Consider the following 27,436-nt stretch of genomic DNA (forward strand, 5'->3'; position numbering starts at 1 on the left):
CCACATCAAGGAAGCATCCGTGGCCCACATCCAAAACGATGGTAAGATGTCCCTGCAGGATGTTCCCACAGAACCCACATCTACCGGATCCCAGCACGGGGCTTAAGACTGTCCATTCATGTATCTGTTCTGAAACTGGATCTCTTGAGGGCAAAGATGATCTCTCACTCATCTCTGTCTGTCCAACACAGACACTGATACGTTTTCAGACTCAAAAGATCTCCTTTGTGTCTGAAGCAAAAATGAATGACTTCTTCCGTACACAGCCAAGTTAGTATGGTGGTATTATTAAATAAAATGAATTAACTTTTACTGAGCCGGAAAATGTGCTAGTACTTTATATATGTTCTCTTATTTATGTCTAAATCAGACAAAGAGATACTACTTTGATCCCCGAGATGAGAGAACAATTTCAAGAAGGTGTGTAATGCACACCTTGGGCAAGGCGGAACTGGGTTTCCACTCAGGCACCATTATATGATGAAAAGAGAGACCAAGAAGGAGGAGGAGGAGGTAGAAAGAAAACATTCTAAGAGGTCTTCAGATCCTGATGACCTAACACTTGAGAAATCAAACTTTTCTAGGTTTAATCTGAATTTGGTGTTTTCCCAGAGAGCTGGAACTCCCAGATTTCTGGCCACACTTTATAAAAGTTTGGCCACTGGGAAGATCTAGTGGAAAATGTCAAAGAATGTTCTTTACCAAGCGCCCCCTACAACTGATGGCTTGAAATCCTCAGACAGAACTTTGAATCTCTAGAGATAATTGTAGCTAAGCAATAAAAACTGCTTGGAAACATTCTGCACATTTTTAGTCTCCAGTTTTCCTTCTCCCCTTGTTTTGTGGACCACCCCCTGCCTTCAGTAGGATTTCCCCACCATCCTTCACTGAAACTGTTCAACAATGTCATCGAACAGTCTTCCTTTGCCTTGACTTCTTAATTGCACTTGACATAGTATCTTCTACCTTGAGGTACGCTCTTCTCTTGGCTTCTCATAAATGACACTGACCTACACTTCTGGTTATCTCTTTCTTTTGTTGCCTTCTTCTCAACTCCCAGACCTTTAGATCTGTGGGGGGGGGGGGGGCAGCACTCGATCCTTGGACCTCTTCTCTCTACACTTACTCCCTAAGTCGTCTCTTCTAGCTTCATGGTCTTAAATACTGCCCACCTGCTTATGACTCCCTCATTTTGATCTCTAGCCTGGCCTTCTCCCCTAAACTCTGACCTGTGAATCCAACTAAGTTCACATGTATTTTGGGTCTGGTGGACAGATGGCGCATGTTTAAAACCAAGATCTTATATTTACTAGCGCTGCCTCCAGTCCAACTAGACTCCTCTGCAGCGCGCCCCACCTCAGCCCATAGGGACTCTGTTCTTCTGGGTGTTGGGTCTGTGAGACAATCCGGTCAGCTCCACCATATATATGCGTCCAGAATTACACTACTTTTTATAAATTCCATTGCTACCATCCTGACCCAAGCCATAATGCTCTCTTGCTTAGATTACTACAATAACCCTCCTACTGGTATTCTGGCTTCTGCTCTTGATCCCCTACGATATATTCTCTACACAGCAGCCTGACGGCCCCTGTTATAAATGAAGTCAGCTTGTGTCACTCCTTGGCCCAAATCCTCAATGGCTCCCATGGATTTGGCACGGCTAGCCACCTCAAATCCTCATCAAGACGTACGAGGCTTTCCCTTTCACCCCGACCCGGCTGTTCACTTTGCTGACCTCATGTCATTTCTTTGCCCTCCTTCTCGCTGATCCACCCCCGCTGGACTCCTTGCTGGTCTGCAAACATATCAGACATAACCCCCTTTACCAGCCTTGGGACCTGCCACTCCTTCTGTTCAGCATGCGGTTCCCCACATATTAATATGGTCAGCTCCCTCACTTCCTTCATGACCGACTCAAAAGTCACCTTCTAATTAGAGCTTTCCCTGGCCACTCTACCAAAACTATTTATCATGCTGATTTTCTGTCGTCTCCATTTGAAAGGAGGCCAGGGATTTGGGTTGATATTGATCACTGCTGTATCCCCAGGGTCTAAATCAGTGCTGGAACATAAAAGGTGCTTAATAATTACTGAATGAATTAACTCATTCAATAGTGAAAGTCACTCCCTATCCCATATTTGTACTTCGTAGTTATCACTGACAAATCTCCAAAATCACAACCCTGAGCAACCAAAAGCTATTTTTCAGTCTTGACTTCCACAGTGCTTTCAATTAGCAAGCCAGGGGCTTCAAACTCTATGATGTCTGGAATGGTATCAAACACACAGATTCGGTGTGGGGTCCCCAAGCTCCATTATTCCGGATCTCTTGCAAATGTTAGAGTCTGTCCCCATACCTTTCCTGGGCCATAGTTTTCTAATTTCTAAATGGGGAATCTAATCTTCTGCCACCCAAGTATTTATGCAGAGCTATAGAGTAATTTTAAACTCAAAAACCACCAGCAGCAATTTGCATGAGAAAAATCTTTAAATGAATATTTAAAAGCATGCGTTTTGAACAAATAATGCAAACATTAAAGTGTTCATGGTAGCTCTAAAATTAAGAATCGTCAATGGCACATTGATTGTTTTTTTTCCTACCAGGGAGCATGATGAAATATGGGCATTGAATCTGAGGGACGGCTGGAAAGGCAGAGGCAAGAGACGGCGCATGGATTGTGTGGCTCTCACTCACGGGAAGTGCGCCTCTTCCTGGCCAACACCTCCCTATCCCCAAACACACACACACACACACACACACACATCAAACCCTCAGTAACAGTCGTTCAAGGTTTTACAGAGAGTAAGTGATTTTCACCTCATATTTACTTTTAAAACCTCCTCCTAAATTCAGTGACATAAAGAACAGCGAGGCTTTCCTTCTGCCCCATTCACGCTCCCTATACTCTCCAACAGACCCATACTCCCTATTTTCACTAAGATGACTGAGTGGAGCAAGCACACGTTTAGGCCATATGATCAGCAGGAGAAAGAGTTGGGAGCTAAGCTCTTGGTTTCTTTCCCCAGGTTTGCACAGGAAATGCAGTGGCTGTTGGCAAGCCACGGGGCTCTCTGGGGCTCAGGCTCCTCCCCCTGTGGCCACTGAGAAGGGCAAGGAGGGCGGTCACCTACGGGCTCTGCAGCTGGCTCCCCACTCCTTGACTGATCTAGCAACTTATTTTACAAATGTATAAAACGAAGTTTCCAAACTTCTGTACACAAAAGTTTCCATGTGTGTCTCCTAGCCACCTCTGCTGTCCAGACTGCTAATCCTGAGTCCTTACTTTGGCACAGCCGCTGGGTGGGCATTAACGATCGTCTACCTCCAAAATTCTCTTAAGGAGCGTGAGAGAGAGTATCTTCATTTCAGTAAACACAGCTAGCATAATCTGGGGGCACCGGAATTCCAGCCCGCATCCTGGTCCACACTGGCAGTTACCGTGCTGCATTAAAGCAGACCCTGGACACCTGCCTCTTGTATGCAACAAGTTCTCCCCCCTTTTTTTAAATCCTGTTTATCTTCACAGTCATCTATTTATGTCAAGAAAGGAAACATACGAGCACAGCATCTGTTACTAGAGTGGCACAATTACCAAATACTTTCATAAGAGGAAAAAAAAAATCAACAATAAATCTGGGTTCATTGTCAGGTGCTTTAGGAGACAAAACATTAGTCTTTCAATCACAGTGTCTTGTTTAAGCTGAGCAGATGGCGCTACCAGCAGAGAAGCACCAGCTCAGCCTGGTCTTTGATGGGCATAACGACCACAGAAATGTCACCTCCTCTGAATTGGCAGAGAAAAAGCAGGTTTCTTATCACAAACCCAGTCCAGCCCAACCCCTCTGTCCCTATAATAAGCAGGGAATAAATTCAAGGGACTTCATTACTGGTTATTTTTCCCCCACTGTGGGAAACTATGTAAATGCAATGGGTATGGGGGAGTCTTTTACTTTTCCCAGTAACTAAATTTAGACATAATATTAAAAAAATTTGAATAAGTTAGAGCCATAACAAAGTAGTAACAATTCAAGGCAATTAATCGTTGGTTACTTTCTCACTACTCTGGAAATCTATGTAAACTGAATGGCTGCTTTGGGAAAATCTCCCATTTTTCTACAACGAAATGGAGGTAACTATAGGTGATCATAGAGCTTCTGCAATTTTTATTTGCTTTGCTCTTTTTCTGGATATCATCAACAGGTCTGCGTGGTTCTTTATTAAATTTGACTTCATTTTATGGATGTCTTAGTCTTCGGACTGGGGAGAGAGAAGGAGGGAGAGAGAAATTGAGAGACTGAGAGAGAGAGACTGAGAGACGTTAGTTTGAGAGACTGCATGACTTCCCGAAGAAGTAACTGGCATATTTCAGTTTAGCCACTGACGTAGCCCAGGGACGGCCCGGCTTTCTCTGCATCCTGCGGACGCCTCACACTGGCCCGCAGACACGCCCAGCTTGAGTTCCGCTCAAGGCCAGCGCTCTGCTCCGTCCTGCACGCTCCCCTACAAAGCGCCCAGGTTGTCCCCCACCCGGGGCGGAGCCGCGGAAAGTGGTCAGCGAGCCGGTTACCTGCCAGGCTGCCCGGCCTCTGGAGGGTGGCCGTGGCATACAGCTCCTGCGAGTGCTTGCTGTACTGCTCGGACGCGTGGACCAGGCGCTTGGTGGGCGACAGGGTGGCGTACGTGCCGATGGTGGAGCTCAGCTGGTGGATGGGCGAGGAGGAGATGGTGGACTGCACGGTGGGGGGCGAGGTCACGCGGATCGGGGACAGGCCGGCCGAGGACACGACGATGTTGATGGGCGAGCTGGTGCTGTAGGACTTGGCCAGGCGGCTGGGCGACTGCTTGGGCGAGGAGCCGCGCGGCGCGGCGTAGGCGGCGCCCTCGGGGGCCGAGCCGCCGCGCTGCAGCTTGGTGGGCGAGCCGCCCTGCGGCGCGGCCAGCGGGGAGCCCCCGCGCGGTGGCGCGGGCAGCGTGGAGCTGGAGTAGTAGAGCGCGGCGGCGGCGGCGGCGGGCGGCGCGTCGGGCAGGTGGAAGGCGCTGCCCAGGCTGGGCGCGAACGGCTCCCGCGGCGGCGGCGGCGGCGGCGGCGCGGGCTCGGGCCCCGCCAGGTGCGCCGCGCGGCTCGTGGTGCCCTGTGCGCGGGAGAGGAGAGAACACGCGCGCTTAGCCAGCTGGAAGCAAAGGGCCCCCCCACCCCCGCCTTCCCCGCGCGGCCCGGCCCCCCGGCGAGGGAGGGAAACTCGGGCGCGCTCGGCGGCGGCACTGCGCGTGGGATCGGGACGCAGACGCCCCTCGATCTTCTCCGGCAGGGTCTTTTCCGCCGGGAGGGAACGGCCGACAGTGGGGGGGGAATCGCGTCCGGGAGTGGGACAGTGTTCTGCTTACATATCTAAGATGTTTCGGCAATAGCAGAGGCATCGCATTAGGCACCTCAAGATTTTAAAAGGCCACCCAACAGGGCCATCAGGATCCGTTCCTTCTGATGAGAAATCAAGGCACTAAGTCCCCCTCCCCCACGGTCATTTCACTGGATACAGTTTCTACCTCCAAAATCGGCTAAGTTTTATACTTATCTGGAGAACATCAAGAATAAACATACTTCTCAGAGTTTATTCTGTTGCTATTGGCGTGGTGAGTCTTCGTTTTGGACCAGAAAAGTTAAAAGGAGGGAAAAACTATTAAGTCAAAATAAATACCCTTGGTCTTTCAGTATTAAAAATAAATAAATAAAGCATTTCTAGAGGAATCAGAGCAATTGCAAATGCAAGACTAAAAAAGCCTCCCTTTTCTAGATTTTAACGCTGGGCAACAAATCTTTCAGCATCTCTCTCTCTCTCTCTCTCTCTCTCTAGCTGGCTTTTAAGAGCCCCCTGCAGCTGTGTCTTCAAATTGAAAGCCAGTTGCCTCTCGTTTATTTACAAGAACACAAAAGACAACAAGGGCTGGGGTGGAGCTGGAGGGACCGTTGGAGGGGAAAGCACTTTCCTTGAATCTTGTCCAGAGACAAATTTGCATTCGAATGAAAACACTACATTGTCAACCACTTCTGGGCAGGAGGTCTGGGATCTTCCAGGCTTTCCCGGGAGCAGAAAGGTTTTTGAGAGCAGGCTGGTGTGAAAAGGGGTTGGGATTGTGCGCAGAGAGAGAGAGAGAGAAACTGGGAAGGAAGGTTTTGAAATTACGGGTGGGAACTGAGTGGGAAGGAGGAAGTGGGTAAGATGGAGGGAAGGGGGAGAGAGACTCAACAGACGCCATCCATTAAAAGTTTCAATGCTGCCTCTCCACCCATTTTGGAATGGCAATTGGCAGATAACAGCGGGGGCACCTCCATTCGCACACACATAGTGTTCCAAATGTTATCTGGATGTCAGGTTCATGGGAAGATCCGAGGGAGTTAATTTGAGTCAAATCAAAATCCTTTATTAAGGGCAGTGGGATGAAAGGAGATAAAGTGTGTGTGTGTGTGTGTGTGTGTGTGCATGTATATGTGATGTATGTATTTTACCTATTTGTGTATATTTTATATCAGTCCACTGACAAAGATTTTCTCCTGGACCAAACTCTAGTCAGGCTCCTCTGAACTCTCTTCTCAATGAGCCCCTGGTTCGGGGAGCTTCTGTAGTTCATCTCCGCATTGTCTGGTATAAGCAAGAATCCTGCTGAGTCAGTTTAGCCAGAAGCTCCCACACTCCATGGTGGATCACCCTGCAGGTCCCACCTGGTTCCGCCTGCCCCACTGCCCATCAGGTGCCTTCTCAGCAGGGGGCTTGCCTTCAGCAAGAATCCTGTGAGGTAGGTTTAGTCAGAGCCCCCTACCCCTGATGTTTCCTCTTAGCAATTTTCTGCCACTGACTGCACCCTGCTCCTTGGCCAGAAATCCCACTTTTCCTTGTTGAAGTAAGGACTGAGCCTAGTTCATTACCGAGGTCTCTTTTCCTCTACTATAGTAGTTTTTTTTTCCCCTCTGAATAAAATCTGTATTCACCACTTTACCGTCCAGCTCTAGTTTTCTTTTAACACCACTGAGCAATTATTTTGAATTTAACAGTAGGAGTGAAAGTAAAATGTAAACGCCATAACTTTGTTCAATAAGGTGTCTCCAGACACTAGAGCAAGGCCTGATTCATAGTAGAGATACCATGGATATTTGTGGAATAAAGGAATAGTTAATAAAGCCGATTCCAAGTCTTTGGGATGGGGTGGGGGTGGGGTTATGTGTGGAGGATGGTAGAGAAGCTCGATAGAACCGGTGAGCTCATCCTGAGCCCCGAGATATATTCCGGCATCATCCGGAGTCAGAAGGCACCTGCTTACTTCCAATGCTGCTTCCATCCCAGTAGAAGTTCTGAGCATGAAATGTATAGGCTGGGCTTCTCGAACCTGACTGGGCATTATCAGCGGAGGAGCTTTTTTAAAAAATCTCAGTATCCAGGCTATACCCTAGCCATTCAGGGTTTCTGGAGATGGGACTCGAGCAGCAGGCTTTTAGGAAGCTCTCCAGGTGATTCCAATGTGCAACCATATAGGAGAACAAGTTCTCCCTAGAGCACTAGTTTTCTGAGTGTGGTCCCTGCCTGCAATCAGCATCAGCCCACCCTTACTGAATTGGAGATTCTGACACAGGGGCCCAGGGAGCTGTTTTAACAAGTTCTAAAGGTGATTATGGTGCTTGCTAGTTGACAAGCCCCCGATCTAGAAGAGATTCTGAGTCCGGGGTCTGGAGTGAGCCTGAGAGCCTGCATTTCTAACAGCTGCCCGGGGGAGGCGGATGCCGGCTGATAGAGAACCACCACTATAGCAGACAGGGACCTTCTTCCTTCACTTTTCTTCTGACGCTCTCCTGGGGCCTGAGCTACATTCAGCTGCGCAGAACCCAGCTGACAAGTGGCGGAAAAGCCTACGACAGGAATTTTCTCTAAACCTTTCCCACAGGAGCAGAAGGAGGAGAGAGAACCCCAGAGGCTCTAAGGAGAGTCCCCTGCTCATAACAGAACGAATACTTTGTGTTATGTCTTGCATATATACCATTAATAATAGCCCTATGTGACATTAATGATATCACTGCCAAGTTGCATAATTTTTAATAAAACAAATACTAAAGTATACCGATATAAACTAAAGTAATGCTATGTAGAACTCTAGGATTTAAACATTAGAATGATGTGGGTCCTAGGAAAACCCTGAACACACTCAGCACACGTTTAATTTCCCTTTCAATCTGTTGGAATGTCTAGTTTCAGGAGCACTAAATGCTAAATATTATTGTCTCGAAAGATTCCTTAAATGGCCCCCAACTCTGGAAGTTTTGAGAACTGCCATATCAGCTCCAGGTATTTTGACAAGCTCTAGCAGCCAGTTCAACAATCTTTTAAATATTGTAGGATCTTGGTGAAATTTTGCCATTTTTTACACGAAAAAAATTAAAACATAAATAAAAATTTACATGCCCTTTAAGATTGGTATTGTTCATGTCAGAAATGTTTTGTATCTGCACTGCCCAATATGGTAACCACTAGACACAGGAGCCTATTGGGTACTTAAAATTGGCATTGGATTTTAACACATATTTAATTTTAATTAATTTGAACTTAAATAGGCAAATGTGGCTGGTGGCCCACCTTACTGGACTATGCTATAAGCCACTTTGCAGTTTATAATAAATAATCCAGGGGTGTTAGCCTCCCTTCGGATGGCTATGGAATCATAAGGGCCTACGAACGAGTCTTTGGTTACACAGAGAATTCTGTTTTTACAGCATCAATTGGACAAAAGCAGTAGTCTTTTGGGAGCTTGTTTCCACTCTTGTGGTTATGTTTTGTTCCACTATGTGATTTTATTTAGCAACTCTTAGCCAGTTAAGGATACAAAATCCATGCCTCAGACCTAGGTTTATTACTACCTAGGTCACTGGGTTAAAAATAATATAAGCAGATTTTAACATGCATAGAATGTCACCCACTTCGCTGTCACAGAAGCTCAATTCTACCTTAAAAGTATGTTAACACTATAAAACTGTAAATCCAATTTTAAAGGTAGAGTTCCAAAACTTCCCTTAAAAAAACCCCAAACAACAACATCAATAAAAAACTAATAACTATTATACCTTCTTCCCTAAGGATATTTGGAAATGCAGTAAGAACTGAAATAATCTTTTTATTGATGATAAGATCCTTAAAATAATATAAAAATTTCTACATACTTGGAGCAGATTGTGCCCCAATATTGTCTTGTCCTTTGAGAAGGACAATCTCTGTCAGTGTCTTCATTCTTAGCTCTTTGGAACAGACCAACCCAAAGGGCTACTTTGTTTTTCCTAAACCCTCCAAAATAGGAGACCCGCCTCTGTGAAATTAACAAGGAAGTAGAACATTGTAAATAGACACTCTGATTAAATAGTTTCCAATAGGCTGAGTCTGGGGTTCACTAAATGTCTTTCCTTCCTTGCTTCCCATTACAGAAATTCATCAAGAGAAAAATGGAACATTACTTCCAGTTCCAATGGATACTTTATGTATATTATATCTCAAGTAAAAAATAAATGTAGGGATTTTTAAAAAATGAGACATGAACAATACACGTAACTTATCAAAGCTCTTATAAACTAGATATTTCATCTGCATAATAGTTTACATATAAGTTTCAGATGGGGCAGATTTAGAATATGCTATAGTTGTGATTTGTATGTTGTATGTTTGCGTGTTTGTGTACATATATATATACACACATATATGTGTGTGTGTGTGTGTGTGTGTGTATGTGTGTGTACACTGAGGCCTCTTGTGTAATTGTGGAGTGCTATTTATACCTATTTCATGAAAGTGTTTAAGGGGAGAATGTATTTTCAAAGTGTAGTACAAAGAAAGTTAAAATGAGCATTTAGGCAATATATACATTATTCCCAATACCCATTAACCAACAGTATTCAAGATCCATGCATTAATGCATTCCCTCACTCAATAAACCATTAACTGGCACCTCCTATATTCCATGTACAAATGAGGAGTCTGTTCTTGAAGGCCTCTCTGCAATCCTCTTTAGGTGAAATATTTTACCTTGACATTATTTTGGAGATCTATCGTAATTTTTACAGAATAATACCAGGCCTACAATTATGACATTGTTCTTCTCTGGAAGTCTGAGGCCCTGAAAATATGGCACTCTTGGACCAGAATGTGGCATTGGCCTCAACAAAGAGCAGAGCTGCTTCCTCATCCCTTCACATTTTACCTTCTGTCTAGGGAGTAGGGATGGGGCATGGAGTGACATGGGGAAATAATTCTCCAAACTCAGAAACTTATTTAATCCTCATTCTTGGGAGGCTGGGCAGTACCAAAAAACAAAACAAAACAAACAAAACAAAACAAAAGAACAAAAAGAAAAAAAACCCCAAACCAAAAAAAAAACAACAAAAATCACACAAAACCCCACTATGCTGCAGCCAGTTAACAAAAGACTTGACAGCCCGGGCTGTCTAATGAACCTTGACTTCAAATCATGAGTAAGCCATGTCACTGCAGTAAACACCACATTTTATAAAGCAGGTCTGTGATTCATGGGCAGTCCTCGTGAAGATGTATTTAGACCTGCCAAGTTTCCTGGAATTGTCAGTGAGGCCCCTAACTCTGGGTCAGGAGGAATATTTGCCCAGAATGCTGGGCAGCTGGGCCAACGCTGTCAGGAATGGGCAACTGGACTCCCTGTTCCATGGCCTCCCCGAGGGAGCCTGATGACTGGGGGGTCAGCTGTCTGTTCCCCCACCAGCTGTCTCCATCGCTTTCATTTTCCTGGGATTACCATCAGACTGGTGAAGCTAATAATTCATGGCGCAGATATTCCTGGTTGTGATGGCTGAGGAGGTCCTGGGCAAAAACAGTGTCACGAGAGGCAAAGCTGGAGAGCGTGTTTCAAAGGAAGACAGAGGCAACAGGGTGAGCCAGTCCAGGCGTGGAAGAGCAGTAACTCCGGGAGATGACATTGATTGGATGAGCAAGGGGGTGGGAGGCCGTTTGAGAGAATGCAACTAAGAAAATAAAAGCAATGACTGAAGACTATTTGTTTGATGAGTTAAGAAGCTTGAATAGCTTTTAAATACTAAAAAAACAGGACATGGCTTTAAGATGACATCTTTGAAGAAATCCGTTTCTAAACCAGAACAAGCTGGTAACATGATTTAGAAATATTGGCTACATGCTGTTGATTAAAACATCTGAGAGCATGTAGAACTTTCCTAGAATCAGTCTGCACACTCAGGTGGACGAAGTCCTTTACCCTCACAACTTGGAAATGAGAAGAAATCATGCCTCCGAATGCAAAACAGTCTCATTTAGTTATTGTCTGAAATGTTCCTATAGCACAACCCAATTAAAATGAATCTACGTTCCCAAATAAGTTTTGTGCCCTTGAACTTACTCCCTGGGATGAAATGCACTTGCTTAAACGCTACAATCATTGCTCCCCCAATTTGGTATCTTCTCTTTTGAAATTGACTTTAGAAGGAATGCCATTCTTTAAGATAAGTCCCAAGGTAGAAAACCCTCGTGCTGTGAGAAAGGTCTGATTTTGGAAATAGCCAAATAAAATCATCAAGAGCCCTGTCTAGCAATTCCCCTGAGGAGCACTGGTTTTGGTAAAAGCTAACATGAAACATAAAGAGACAGCTTCCGTTCACAGTTCACACTGTCCCTGGAGTCATCGCTGCTGGATGAGGACAGAAGGGCAGGGTTTACCTGGTGGTGACCTTGTACTACAGTGAAAGGTAGTGCCCAGAGCAAAGTAAACTTAATTGAAAAACCAAGGAGTTTGGAAGGAATTCCTTCCCCAGAAGAGAACAACTCAATTAAAAGGGCCATAAGAGCTATAATCTTTGAGACAAAAATGGAGACCACCCTCACTGCTTTCTTTTTGCATGAGTATCCCACAATTAGAGAGACAGTGTGCGAGGGAGTGGGTGCTCTTGCAAACCTATCAGCCCTGTCACTGCAGTGAGAAGGAGGTGCTAGTGGATCTATTTTCCCAGGGTTTTCCAGTCACTAGTACAAACCGGGTGGGATGGATTTTTGCATCCTGGGTGATGGTTTTTCCTACCCTCTGCCCTCCCTTTAAATAAAGGTATGATTAGGGTCATTATCAATAAATATTCAGAAGAGTATTTCATATGGCCATTAAAAAGCTCTACCAATGGAGGGGTGCCTGGGTGGCTGAGTTAAGTGTCCGACTCTTGATTTTGGCTCAGGTCATGACCTCAGGGTTGTGAGACTGAGCCTTGCATTGGGCTCCCTGCTCAGTGGGGAGTCTGCCTGAAATTCCCTCTCTTCCTCTCCCTCTGCTCCTCCCCCGCCCCCACCCCTGCTCACACGCCCCCCCCAAATAAATAAATTCTTTTTAAAAAGCCTCTACCAATGGAAAAAAAAACAGAAAAAGAAAACAATGACATGTCTTATATAAATTTATCTTATAGAATATATAAGGAGGGATTTCTGGGTGGCAACTTTTCCTAAAAAACTCAATAAGCCTTGGCAAAAATAAACTACAAGAAACTTTTATTCCAGCAAGAGGTTCATTCAGTATTTACTTTAAGAAGCCAAATACTTGCTTAGAGGAGGAACTACTCTAGTACAGCACACACATATCCTCCCTGCAACGAGAGATGTTTCAATTACTGAAGCCAGATTATATATATTTATACTGGAAACAGAAAATGGGAGGGGGAAGATTTTAAAGCAGAGTAATGAGAAAGGATTTCCAAAAGGTGGTCATCTGAAAACTATCTTAAAAACAAATAAGCTGCCCATTCCCCACAAACATGTCAAGGAAAGTATAGAAAATGGCGCAATTTCTCCTCTAAATGTTACATACTGTCTATATTCTAGACTAAATACATCCTTGTGATTTTGTGTTTTCCAAGTTCATTGGTGACTTTTCTCTTCCTAAGTATTGCCAAACAACAACTTTGCTCATAATGAAGCAAACCGGAGTGATGTCACCCCAGCTATCCGCATGACCCTTCCCATTCAACGGCCAATACATAGGTGTTTACTGGGGATTTGCTTCTCTTTGCACCATGTGGCTTTCTGTGCACCGAGCCACCATCCACAGAGCTCTCCATCCCCTTGACTTTCACACTGATCTGACGTGAAACTACACCATTTAAGTGATGCTCCAAATTCAAAGAACACCCGGCCATGGGCACCAATGAGCAGATGGTATATTTATAATTATGATATAGTCTAAATGAGCACTTTTAAGACACAAAAGTCAGCGCCACATTAAATAAGTAGGCCAGATCACAAAGAAAGGGCAATGTTGCTTCTGAACAAGCTTACTGCTTTTCTAGGCTACCCACTGTTGTCCAGTTTTATTTTGCAAAACTATCATACAATTCTTCATTTCCCTTAGCAAGCAGGCATTTTTCTAGGATTATAAATGTGCACACACTTACTTCTGTTCTGCTGAATGACATGAGAGTGGTTTTGAAATCTTTAGGCTCCTGCCAGTACTCTGTACACAGGTGCATCCTTTCGTATCTTTTCCTTATTTTTGTTTTTTTGAGGGAAGAAGTGCTTGGTGAGACTACTTTATGTGTGGACAGGGGAGAGACCAACGCATCTAGAGTGGTTCCTCTATGCCGGAAGTCTTATATTCAGCATTTCATACAATCCATAGGAAACATTATGTGAGCAGAAGTAGACAAAGCCTGGAGGAGAGCCAGCTTCTCGATCTGCTCTCTACCCACAACCTCTGCAGAAGGATTATCCAGAATAAGGCTGGGGTGGGAGGAGCCTGAGGAATGCTTGGTGAACCCTGGGCCAGTTACTTGCGATACGGAGATCAGCTGTGTCTGGTTTCTGCTCCTGCAGCAAGGCCATCTGATGGGAAGAAACTCATCTGCAACTAACTATCGGGTGTTTTCTGTGATATGACAGAATGATGCTTTCAACCCATAAGTCAGGCCATGCTGCGCCTCCTCGAGTAAAAGACAAGATCCTCACAATAATCCACTGGGTTTCCCAACCCTTCGAAAACTCCTGCACCCGGGGCTTTAGCCACCTTGGCCTCCTTGCAGAATGTTCTGTCAACATGCCAGGCCGCCTCATCTGGGAGCCACTGCATTTGCTGTCCCCAGGACTGCCATACAACTAGCTGCCTCTCTCTCTGCCTTCAGGTCTTTCCCAGCTGTTACCTTCTGCACAAGGCCCCACCGGTCACACCCCGCCCCGCACTTTGGATCCTGCTTACCCTGGTTGGCATCACATCCTCCTCACGGAAATCATCACTTTCTAACAAACTATGTAATTTACTTATTTCCGGTGTCGGTTTTTTGAGTTCTCATGGCTGCTGCTAGAATTTAGGTTCCTTGAGGATGGGGACTGCGTTTCTTTTCTTTATTTCTTCATCCTGAACGCATGACAGCTCATGGCATGCAATAGGCACACAAAGCGTCTTGGATGCATTAAAGAATAACCCATAGATACACAGATATACCTGGAAAAGCAGCTCTATTTTAACGGGGGGACCTCACGAGAGTCACACAAAGGCCAAGGTTAACTTGGAGGGAGAAGGGGGGAATGGAGGGGGAAAAGGAGGGGTGACCTACACAGCCTGTTTGAGGCTGGGGCACAGAGCTTGCAGGGTGGGGGGAATGAATAACCATAAATTGGCTCATTGTTACTTCCCAGAAAGGCCTTGGGGTCTGATGGGAAGGGTCTTACCTCCTGTGTCTTCCAGCCCCATGAACTCAACCTAGAGTCTGAGGAGAATGACTTTCAAGGATTCTAGTTTGGGTAACACCAGAGAATTAATATTTTGTTGCACCTTTTGCGCCTTATAGCTTTACCTGCGGACTGATATGATGGGGCAATTGTAGGTTTTGCATGTATTGCTGAGGCCTGGTGTGGAGCCTGGTGATGCTGGTGATGATCTCTCCACAAATATTTATTATGTTGAATAAACTAGAGTTTTTTTTAAATTTTAATTGAAATTAGATTCTTTGAACATGCATGATACTCCTTTGAAATTGCATTCTGGCATGATTTATGAGCCAGACAGAAAACCATTTGCTTTACTTTAGAATTCCACATATTTTTTAGACTAAAAAAAAAGAAATACTTCGTGTTGATTGGTTATTGACCTTATTAACTTGGTCTGGCATCTGCTGGCAATAATTTGAACTTCGTTAGCCCTTTTGGCACTTTCTAACTACAAGGTATTCTAAAAATTAATCCAGCCTCGAAGAAATGACCTTTTTATACCACTCGGAATGTTGAAAAGAATGTGTCATGGGGCTCAGCAAAACCACTAGAACAGAGGGATCATCCCAAGATGATCTGAACAAGGGAGATGTTATCGGAATGGGATGTGGCCTCCCTAATTTCAAGGTATAATGCTAAATGCAGAATAAACTTACTGGTTTACTTGTTCAACCCTTCTCTGACATTATTTGGAAGTCACAGGTCCTATGGGGTGTTCAAGAAAACATGCCTTTCATACTGCAGCACGTGAAAGCTAAAAGTAAGCTAAAAGATCCACCACTTAGTAAAATAAATAAGATTTAGATATTCGCCAATGGCCTCAATCCTGTTCATCGAGTGGATTAGAACAACCCCCTGTTTTGAATGTTCAGACTTCTCCATCCAGTCACCTGCCAGGGTAAATGAGCATGCCAGTCACTTTCGCCTCGAACTTACATTATCACCTTGAACATGAAATAGAACATTTATAGATGTCTTCAAACTATTAACTCTGATGACTTCAAATACATAGCTTTGATATCTTTACAACTTTGTTACACTTTCTGATTAAACTTTAAAACGGACTTTTACTGTGAGGCCCCATCCTGTCATTCTGAGCTTCTACTATTTTACTCCCATGCTAATTAGCAGATGACAGAATTAGCTCCAAGAAGAACTCCTACAACATGGAAGTAGATAAACCGCCATATTGCTTGTCCACATTTATAGACCTGTTAATAGGTTCAAGCTGCTGATGAATTTAATTGAATTGGTCAATAATAAAAGGAAACCTATGAAACACTGCTGGAATCACTAGACTTCAATTCAGTCAAGACTTTGTGTCCATTTTCACTACTGCTGCCTTAAAATGGTGTGTGGCAACGTCTCTAAATGCAATGAGCTTGAGTCTCCCCATCTTTAAAGTGTCAATGCTAATATAGCCCTGTTGTGGGGATTAAGTAAGAGGATGCATGTAAAACAGATTACTTCCACATGCTCAATAAATGGTAGCTATTAATTTTATAAGAAAGCTTTGCTTTAACATTTAACAGCTAGTCGTTACATAGCTACATGTGAATTAAGCTTACAAGATGCTCACAGATGAGTTGATAAGTTAACTGATTTTTCATTTTATATTGACATTTCTATTTTCCATGACGCTCAGCTATGGGAATACAGATTTTTAAAAAAATTTGATTCAATGTTTTCAACTCAAATTACAGGAGCCTTAGATATTTATATTATAAAAAAAAAAAAAAAGCCAAACATGAGTAATAAGTGAGTTCAAGATTTAAAAAAAAAAAAGGTAGAACTTTATTGTTTTACTACCTATATGTCTTAGAAGTTCTAGGAAATTGGTAAAAGCTAAAATCATAGCTTTCATAGGTTAATTTGAATATAAAATATTCCTTATTTCTGAATGTGGCCTCTTGGATCTAGATGTATAGCCAGATAAAAGGATAAAAGAAGGGCTCTAATCCACTTGTGTGCTTCCAAAGAATCAAAATCATGTATATTCTACCACAATCAGTGTATCATGGTCAAAGAGAGTCAGTATAGATGAGAAGAAGAAAAATATTTCCTTTCAAGAATAGGATGCTTTTGAGAGAGAAAAAAAATCTAAACCTACAGAATAAAATCATATCACTTCCATTTCATCTTTTAATAAAATAAAATGAGATTAAAAAGAAATCTAACGATATTTCCTATGCTAATAACACCCAATATTTCAAACATCATATAATGTTCTTCTGTCATGAAGCAATAAAGACTATTTTGTGTTTATGATAAATGCATGTATATTTGTACATACAATTTTTTTTCTAATAAATTAAAAACCAGTTTTAGATATTCCCTCACATATCCCTTCACATTTCTTTAACGGAGGTAAGACAGACCAGTGCTTTTATAGAACTGTGATCCTGGATCTGGGAAACAGTACTGAGTTCCAGGGGTCGCCTCTGTGTATGTGACCTGCCCTCAGTGACTTCAGGGACCATCCCTCTCAAGCCCCACACACCTCCATTCTCCATCCAAACAGATGCACTGAACCAGGGTCCACACTGGACCACAACAGGGGAACAAGCCATTGTTCTCCGTGGAATGTTTTATTTACCACTCCCTCTTATTCACATATCCTATAGCTTGGCATCACAAGAAGATAAAAGTCACAACGCCACGGATGGACAAGAGTGTTGCTTGAAGAAGGTACTCATATTTTTAGTACATTGCTGAGGCAATAATTTAATAATTGAAATGCACTGATACCTTTCAGTTTATGCTTCACTTGTGTCCATGTCACCTAAAATAAGCATCTCATGGTGACTGTGCTATGCCATTCCAGCTCACCTTGCCTCCTGTCTGCAGACATTTCTTGGGGGCCGTGGGGATGGCTAGGGGCTGCTGATAAAGGCTAAAAACAGTCCTGCCCTCAAACAGATTTTAATTTCGTTGGAAAGATTCTTGGATGCATAGTAACAATAAACTGGCGATAGCGATGGACAGGTCTGATTGTTAAAGGAGCCCAGGATGGGTAGAGTGGCTGGGGAAGGCTTCCTGGCAGAGGTACTATGCATTAATGCAGAAAGTATGAAGTTAAGCCCATCAGCTGATAGGGATACTTTCAGGGTTGTGGGTTCTTCATTCCAGGAGTAAAAACACAGAGATTAAAATAAATTTAAACCAGCTTAAAAAAACAAGATAGCCCTCCAATCAACATATTAATTCTGGTGGGTCCATCCAATATAGCCTGCACCCCCAAATTAGCACGTAAACCACATTTACATCTTTCTTGAAAGAAAGAATTCAGGTTAGTAGCTACTTCATTTACCAAGAGCTGATCTTAACGGCACCTGATAAATCTGTGTCTGAAACCACAGGGCTAAGCGCACGCTTTAAAGAATTACAGGCACATTTCAAAATCACACTTGACAAAGTGTAACTACTTCTAAACTCAGTTATCTTCGGAAGAGTTCTGTGTACTCGATCATGCATTAATACTACGTTCCTTGATACGATGAAGCCCAAGGAATAACTTCATGCTTTTTATTTTTTTTTTTAGGAGAAAAAAATTTGTTCCAGGTGCCCTCACAAACTCAGAACGCATGTCATATTTATGTCACATAGAGACACAGAAATAGTAACTAGACACACATTCACGGAGATCAGCACGTACAAAGCGGATACAGCCCGAGTGATTCACAGACACTCCTCAAGAAAAGATCTACAATTCAGTGTTACTCGATAATCATATTTTATTATTCATGTCCTTCCCTCACAGCCCTGAAGGCATCTCTCCTAAGTTATGGGGCATGCCTAAGAAAGGCAGGAGGGAACACCACAGCCGGCTCACAGCCCTGCTCCCCACCTGTTCCCTCGGAGCCCAGGGACCAACACAGCAGAGGCGCCCATCCCCACACGTACCTGGCTGAAGGTCTGGCCCGCACCTCGGGCTTGCGTGCCTCGGGCGGGGAGCTGCGAAGGGGCTGTCTCACTCAGGGCCAGGGTCTGGTTGCTATGGTAGCTGGCCGGATACTGGAAGGACCCTTCAGGTTTGGAATTGAGCTGAAGTGCACTCTGGGAGAGCAGGCTGGGCCCTGCATTGAAAGTCATTTAGAGCAGTAAGTGACAGCCTCACTGAAGCAGAAATGACATGTATTATTTATTGAGAGTAGCCTAGAATTATCACACGCACACGATTCCAGCCATCTATGCTTTGAATTCTGAGAACTAAAATGACCATATAATTTGACTCCGGCTCTTAAACGAGATTTTTTTTTTTTTTTTTTTGGTGGTTTAAAAGTTCTCAAAAAGAGTAGTTTTTTTCAAATGATCTCATCCTGACCTACATAGAGACATTTCTTTTGAGACAAATTAGTTAATCCAGCAGTTATTTTTGGATTACACAATATCAGAAACATTTGAAATAATTTAAAAGTCTATCTTTTGGTTCATGTTAATTGTGTTCATATAATTATATCGCCTACTTAATTATCAAGATGCTAAAACACTCGAAACCTTCCCATCAGTGGCAAATTGTATCGTATAGTGATGTAATACCTCAATGCCTGAAGAGTAGACAATGTTTAAAATATTAATAGGTCTTCAAACAATGTAGAATTCACCCTGATCTCACTTGATATCCGACTGCTGGTTATCTCTGCCATCACAGTAGGAGAACAATGAGAGGATACAGTGTTAAAATTGGTGCTGCTAATGTGACTGATATTACAAGTGATGGAGAAATGAGAATCAGTGCCGGGCCTTATTATTTAATTATATTTTGTATAAGAGACTGTGCTTTATTTTCTTCCATTCTGTTTAGATGGGATCCTCGCAAGAGTTTGCCTGTTGTCTATTTAAGCAAATTTCTTTAATCACATTTCCTACTCACTTTGGGAGTTCAGAGAAGTAGGAAGAGTGCATGCAGTTGTTATTTCCCATTGTGCGGCTTGAGAGGGGTCTAGGGTGAGCAGAGGGAGTTGGGTGGGAAGGACTTGGCAACCCAAGCTTTCTCATGCTCTCTTAACCGTAGTGCAAAGTCACTTCTTTTTTTGAAAGAGCAAAATTATATACACACAGACTATGGTATAATCATTACCCGGTCCTTAATCTCCCTCGTTGGCTGTTTTAGACCACAGTATCATTTCTAATAAATGTGGGCAAATTTCAAGTTCCTTACTTCTTTCTTTTCAGGACTATAACATGGCTTTCTTTCAAATGAGACCACAGATTCAACATGCAATAGGCCTTTTCTTTTTTGTATAAAAATAACGTGTCTTCCTTAAAAAAGCATCAGTTCCTATAATGTTTGTCATTTAAGAACTTCCCCCACCTTCCCTCTAATTCCCCGGTGAGGCTTCTGAACAATGCAAACATACATTCTCACCACTGGATGTTGAATAATAAGCCAATTAACTAATACAGGTAAGACTGGGTATTTTGAAATCTGGAAAAAAGTCAAGCAAGGATATAAAAATGTTCCCATCCAGTCCCAATTTCATCATGAAGGGCATAACAAAAGTACAATTGTAATCCTTTTTCTTGTAATTTAGAAAATAGAGTCCCAAGCAAACAGTATATACCAGATGGTGAAGTTTGCAATAGCCTGCAAAAAATCGTTTAATCCATACTGATGGTATTATAGGCCTAATCACCAGAAATACGATGTCTCTATGGGGAGTGCAGTCAAAGTTTCATTGTGGATGCCAGAAACATATTGTCCCCACTGCTGCTGGGGAAACTTCGAGGCACAGAGACAGAGTCACGATGCCTAGGCGAGGGGCAGGCTGAGATATAGGAGAGCCTGTGGGAGGAAGAGGAGCTGGGGTGATGGGGGCAGGGGCAGACAGTGACTAACTGCAAGGAGGAGGAAGAAGAGGGAGGTACTGGGGGACCAGTCACAAACTGTGGCCAAAGGCTTTCCCCTGGAACACTACCCTACTGAAGATCACAGCTCAGTGGAGGAGAGTGAGCTCTGCTGAAAGAGCAAAGGCCTTTTAAAGTCAGTGGTCCCCACTCTACCTGACAATGGGCAGCTTCCCCCTGAGACTTCTTTTGGCTCTTTCTTTCTACCCTGAGGTGTGGCTTTCCTTGGCCATGCCCCCTCCCCCATGATAGCACATCTCCAGGGTAGTGAAAGTTGAAACAGATACAACAGTGCACAGACTTTTGGAAATGTCAGTAAAATGAAATAAAGTAAAGTAAAATCTTCAATTTCTTGTAAATAGTTGGACATCTTTTTTGAGAGAGAGAGCAAGAGAGAGAGAGCAAGAGAGCACGAGCGGGGGGGAGGGGCAAAGGGAGAGGGAAAAGCAGACTCCCCGCTGAGCAGGGAGCCTGATGCAGGACTCCATCCCAAGACCCTGGCATCATGACCTGAGCTGAAGGCAGACACTTAACAAACTGAGCCACCCCGGCACCCCAAGAGTTGGACATAATCTATAAAGCAAGAGAACTATGTGTCCTGGTTATTTGCCTTTTAAGAAGACTGCATCACTCTGCTCTGAGGAACTTACATGCCTCTGTAGTTAGCAAGTCCTACAATTTTGCAAATTCCGAATAGATTCATAGAATTATCACCAGAAACCTACAAATGCTTTCCATGCAGGGTCTTATGGTAGCAATTTAAAGTCCTTTTTCAAAGGGATTTCAATTAAAAATGTGATTTATGTGCTCCTGAAATATACATCATGAAATAATCAGATCTGCTCATCTTTTATAGAATCAGTGATGTATCTGATCAATACTCAACAAAAACAAACCAAGATTCTCTATCCCATTATTTTGTTCACACATCTCAAGCATGAAACCTAGATGCAGTCTGACAAAGGTAATTGCAACAATGAGCAATGTATCATAATATTACAGCACTGACATATCACCTGGCAAGGGCAAAACAGTCAGGATAATCGCCAAAACACTGCATGCCTTTTAGAATGATTTCCATTGCTCACTAGGTTTCAAATGAATAGCATTTATTCATTCCAATTTTAGAGAACAAAGCTATATGAGAATATGAAAAGGTTAAAATTATAGGATAATCCTTAATTACTTTATAATGGAAGTAAAATTTACATATAACTAACTCTTCATTACCTTTATTAACATTATTGTGCATTGAGGTAGAAAATACAAATTTTCCAGAGGTTTCGAAAGCATTTACAGTCTTGGGCTTTAAATTATGATTTTTTTCCTCCAGAACTTTTGACTTTCCATCAAGTCTTGGCTAGAGGCTTGGGCTAGAGGTAATATTAGACCACAGTCGTGAGGATATGAAGCATATCTGCTAGGGGATGAGGATGGTGGAAGAGGGTTTCTTAAGTTGCGGAGAGAAGAGACTGGGCTTTAAAATTCCACCCAGGGAAACGGAATGTTGCCTTTAGTGTAATTAATTGTTCCAGAGGAAACCTGAACTATGAGCAACAGTGGATCACCAGCTCCTATTAGGTCACAGAAAGCAACAGTTACCCTCTGGTGTGTGTATGCTTCCAGATCTCTATGCTGACTGATCTCTCTGTCCATTCTGGTCCATTATGGACCTTCCCCATCATGGGACGGTCCTCAAAGCTGAGCCCAGGGGTCTGCTCAATAGGATTCCTTGATCTGATCAAGACGCAATAGTCCCAGCTAGACAGAGGGGAGAAAGTCTAAGGGAACAGCATTGCTGAGGGGCATAAAACCTGCCATGGATCCTAGAAAGATACTGAAGCCATGTATTTTGAGTGTAATGTCAGTATCTCAATAATATCTCAGTGTGTCTGCTAATTCATCAATTGACTAGAGACCACACAGCAACCTGTGAAAAAAATTATCCTGGAGTCTTTTTCATGATTTCTCAGAAATGCAAACAGAAGTGTGGAGAGGCTGAGTGGTGGGTCAGCCAGTGTCATACAGTTGGAAAAAGTGAAGATGAGACTCAGATCCTCATCTTCTATCCCCAAGCCCAGGAGTAGCTGCCGTTTGCCATCCAAGCAGCATTAAGTCCTATACACAGACCGGTATTTTAAGGTTGAAAAAGTCTCCCCTAAAGAGAAGATAACTTGTTAGTAGGAGAAATCTTTATGTCTCGGACTGGGGTTCTTCTCCAGTGAACCTCTCCTTACAGGCTCCGGGTTTTGGCCGGGGAAGCCTGCTGTCTGCCATCAGTGGGACAGAGATCAGCCTCAGGAGGTAGAAAGCTTGAAAGGCTAATTTTCTACATAAAAATTCAGACTCACAGATCGTATTAACGTATACACTATAATATATCGTCTGTTTCTTCTTAACTAAGCTAGAAATTCTAGAGCTTTCATGATGATACACTCTTATTCTGTTTGCACAGGTTTAAAGAGACTTCTTCTGGAGTTGCTAATTCTTGCCTGCTTTAGCTAAATATTGGTCCCAGAAAACAGTGAACCTTCATTCAACTACATACTTTGCAATAATGCAGAAAGGCCAGAGGCCTACCATGTGGCATTGCTAAGTCATTATGTAGGCCACAAGCATGCCAATGGCCGGGGGGAAAAGAATCCAGGACCAGAACACTTAGTAGACTTCCATGTTTACGATAGGGACATGATGAGGACAGCGAAGGGCCGGTAATACCAGCTGACCTTTACTGAGTACTTGCTAAGTTCCAGGGACCATCCAGAGCAGCTGATATCCGTTAGCTCACTGCATCTTCACAAGGACCCAGTGAAGAAGGTGCGACCATCCCCCTTTATGTCAACGGGACTGAGGGTCACACCCCACAGTGGGCTGCATGCAAGTGAGGCCTCTGGCTTCAGAGCATGTGTTCTTAACCACACTCCATCATTCTGCCTCTACAAATTTTAAGCTGGGCAAATTTGAGCACCTAATGAGATAATGGATGTGAAACTGCTTGGAAAAATATAAACTGCTTTACAAATGTCAGTTTTTAGTATTAGTATCTAATTATCTAATTATGTAGCCTCATGGTCTGATCATAATAAACCCTTGATTGGGATTTGTTTGTCCTTAAAACCTTATTACAGTACTGTGCCATATATCACTTAACGTTTTCCCTCAACACCTCGTGAGCTTTCATTTTACAAATGAGACATTTGAGGCATAGATCATTAAAATGGCCTGCTTAAAATTAAAAACAAAACCGAACAAAACCTAGTTGTCAGAGCCAAGAGATGAGAAAGCAAAAGTTCTCTCTGTCCCTTCAGCCTGAAATTCCTTTCTCTGTCAACCTCAAAACTTAGTCTTAAAGAGCCGTTTAAATGTCACCTCCTCCGTGCAGCCTGCCCTGATGCCTGATAGCTCAAAGAAAATTCACCTTACCCCCACCATGCTGCTTTAACCCTCTGAACAGACCAGACTCTGAGGAATCTGAATGACTTAACAGAGATCTGTACAGTATTACACAGGATAATAGGATGGAAGCAGAATTCTGAACATTTACAATGAAGGCAGCAGGGCTCTATTCAGATACTGGAGAGACTAGGACCAGGGATTTCCTGCAGTGCAGAGAAAGGAAACCCACGGTAATTGAGGAAATATTAACTGGTGGCTACTTTAGGAAGGGGCAGAAAGGTGCACAGTTAAGAGACATTTTAAAAGAAAAGCTCACGGGGACTTAGTGACTAAGTGGGCAGGAGTGAAAGAGGGTCCAAATGACTCCGTAGTTCAGCTGATTGGGAGCACTGCAGCGGGAGCTTGGGAGGTTCCTCCAGAAAACCCCACACACAGGACCCCGTTGTCATCATCAGGCACATGCCTTCTCTTTCTACAAGGGTTAAGGTGATTTACTGGGACTTGCGAACTCTGGTCTGCTTCAGTCGAGCACCTGTCCTAGAAGCCAACAAATATTCACAGATGAGCGTGGGAAAACAGAAACACCCAATGATGTGGCATTCCGAAGAAGAAAAGTTGGTGTGTGTTGCAGCCTTGATGTTTTGAGGAAAGATGGGCTTCCTTTTTACATTACAGAGTTGGAGGAGATGGTGGGGATTTATGTAGTTAGAAAGGGCTTGATTTTAATACTGGCTCAAACATCACCTGACGAACTTAATCTTCCTAGGTCTTATGTAATTTCTGAGATCAAAGTTTGATTGTATGTAAGTGAAATTTTAGGACAGAGATGTAGCTGCCAGGGTCACCAATAGTGGGAGCTGAAACCGCAAGAATAAGACAGGGATTCTAAGGGGTAATTAAGTTATCGATTTAATTCCAAAGGATCATTTTTACCATTAAAGAAAAAAGTGCTACTAACAAGAAGGCACTAAGATAAGCTATTAGAATTAGGCAATGCCTCAAACAGGGACCCCATGAACGATTTGTTGAGGCTGTTAATTCAGGATTGTCAAAGGAATAATAAACACACCAACTGAGGGACATTTTCAGGACTGGACCCTGGACTGGCAGCTTTGTTTAGATGTACATTTGTCAGGAAATTTAGAAACACTTACTCTTAGGTTAAATTGATTCTGTCAAAATGATATAGAAACTTATCTTTATGCAGACCACGAAAAATAACGCCAGCAAGATTCACATACATTTATAACTGACAGAATCTGCATTCATTTCCATGCTCTTGCTAACCAGTCTCTGTGGAAGGTTAAGAATAATTTGAAAGTTGGGACGCCTGGTTGGCTCAGTTGGTTAAGCGGCTGCCTTCGGCTCAGGTCATGATCCCAGGGTCCTGGGATCGAGCCCCACGTTGGGGTCCCTGCTCAGTGGGGAGCCTGCTTCTCCCTCTCCCTCTGCTGCTCCCCCTGCTTGTGCTCTCTCTGATAAATAGATAAATAAAATCATTTTTTTTTTTAAAGAATGATTTGAAGGTTGGGGTGCCTGGGTGGCTCAGTCGGTTAAGCATCTGACTCTTGATTTCAGCTCAGGTCATAATCTCAGGGTCATGAGATCCAGCCCTGTGTCAGGCTCCACACTGGGAAGGGAGCCCACGTGGGATTCTCTCCCTCCCCTTCTGCCTCTCCCCACCCACCATTATGTGCTCGCTCTATCCCAAAAAGAAAAAAAAAAAAATTTGAAGGTTAAGCATTATTGTGCTTTAAATGAGAGTAAATTTTTAGAGCAACATCAAATAAACAGAAAGAGAAAATCTTTTTTTTATAGAAAATATTGCATTAGAATAAAAGAAGTAGTTGGTGGAAATTACATATACAAGTGGCCTGTTAAAGATCACAAAATCAATGAGAATAGTTGTCAATGAGAAAAGCTGTCAGATTACCGAATTGACTTTAATAAGTTCAGAGCACTTTAGTCATATCTAACTGCAAGTAAAAATATTGACTTTTGTTTATTTATTTTAAAAAATATTTATTCATTTATTTGAGAGAGAGAGAGAGAAAGTGGGGCGACGGGCAGAGGGACAGCATCTTCAGGCGGACTTCCCGCTGTGCATGGAGCCCAACATGGGGCTCCATCTCACAACCCATGAGATCAGGACCTGAGCCGAAACCAAGAGTCAGTCACTTAAGTGACTGAGCCACCCAGGCGCCCCTTGACTTTTGTTTAAATTGAACTACTAATCGCTTTCATTTATAGTGGCCATTTCTTCTTTACGGCTTCTGGATAAATTCATCAGTTTAAACTTACTTGGAATAAGAAGTGGCTAGTGGTGTTAAACTGGCTATTGTCTTCATTAGTAACTTTAACAGCTCATAAGTAGGAGTTTCACTGAGGAATTTCACTGAAAATAGTGGTTAAGTCCAACCACCATTCCTAAAATTAACCAAGGGAAAAAGCTCGCGAGGCTTGTTATGCGAGGCAGCTCTGAGTGATGTGGCTATTATATGGGCAGGTGTGTTTCTATACTTCATTTCTAAGTCTGTCTGCAGAATATCAATTTTGTCTGGTCACCTGCTTTCAATGTGTAATGCCTTATGTGAAAATTAAAACTCTAGTGGTCCCAGGATTAGATAAGTACTCACTTAGTTTTTAAGCTGATTTAGATTCAACTAATGCTATTGGCTTAATTAGTAGGTTTTTTTCAAGTCTGACTATTGTATATGGATAAATAGAAGGTCGTTACCGCACTCACACTATGCAATAACTCACTTAGTTTCTTTACAGCTGTATACAATAGAGGGAAATGAACAAAATGACATTTATCACGAAATGAACTTCAAATGTAGAACTTTATTTTAACCATTTTTTAAAAGATTTTATTTATTTATTCATGAGAGACAGAGAGAGAGAGAGAGAGAGGCAGAGGGAGAAGCAGGCTCAGCTGGAGCCCAATGCGGGACTCGATCCCAGGACCCTGGGATCATGACCTGAGCCAAAGGCAGAAGCTTAACCATCTGAGCCACCCAGGCGCCCATATGTATGACTTTAGCTCAAGAATATTATTATGCATGGGATTTTACATGATGTTATAATCACAGAACAGTATTTTTTATAGCTCATTACAATTTCCAACTATTTCCTTGTGAAGTTTTATTTTCAGATTATTTACCATTTAAGAAATTAATGTAGCACAGAGAGGAAAGGCATTATTCATATTTCTTCATAAATTAATTGTCTAAAGATAATAGATTCATATTTCTTATTATCAATAATTGTGAAAAGAAATAAAAAAATCAGTTCAGAAGAAAACAAAATTTAAAAGCTAAACCCTGAAAACACTGTAATTGATTTGTGGAATATACTCACTTAAAGAACCAGCATTTCATTTGCCACAAATCACGGACTTTTCCTTAGAAATCTGCGTGGCTTGCCTGCGCATTTTGTTCAGG

General features: G+C 42.9%; 1 protein-coding gene across 5 annotated transcripts in view; it reads right to left on the reverse strand.

Moving 5' to 3' along the window:
* CTNND2 (catenin delta 2) overlaps positions 1-27,436 on the reverse strand; it is an 887,227-nt gene that overhangs the window by 367,885 nt on the left and 491,906 nt on the right. For all 5 annotated transcript variants that reach the window (XM_032415368.1, XM_032415365.1, XM_032415366.1 and 2 more), the window contains 2 exons: positions 18,654-18,826; positions 4,571-5,135 (listed from right to left, as the gene is read on the reverse strand). In XM_032415368.1, the coding sequence (XP_032271259.1) occupies positions 4,571-5,135; positions 18,654-18,826 (738 nt within the window). The remainder of the gene's footprint in view (positions 1-4,570; positions 5,136-18,653; positions 18,827-27,436) is intronic.

Source organism: Phoca vitulina, unplaced genomic scaffold, assembly GCF_004348235.1.
Source record: "Phoca vitulina isolate PV1807 unplaced genomic scaffold, GSC_HSeal_1.0 scaffold17, whole genome shotgun sequence".
Lineage (NCBI taxonomy): Eukaryota > Metazoa > Chordata > Mammalia > Carnivora > Phocidae > Phoca > Phoca vitulina.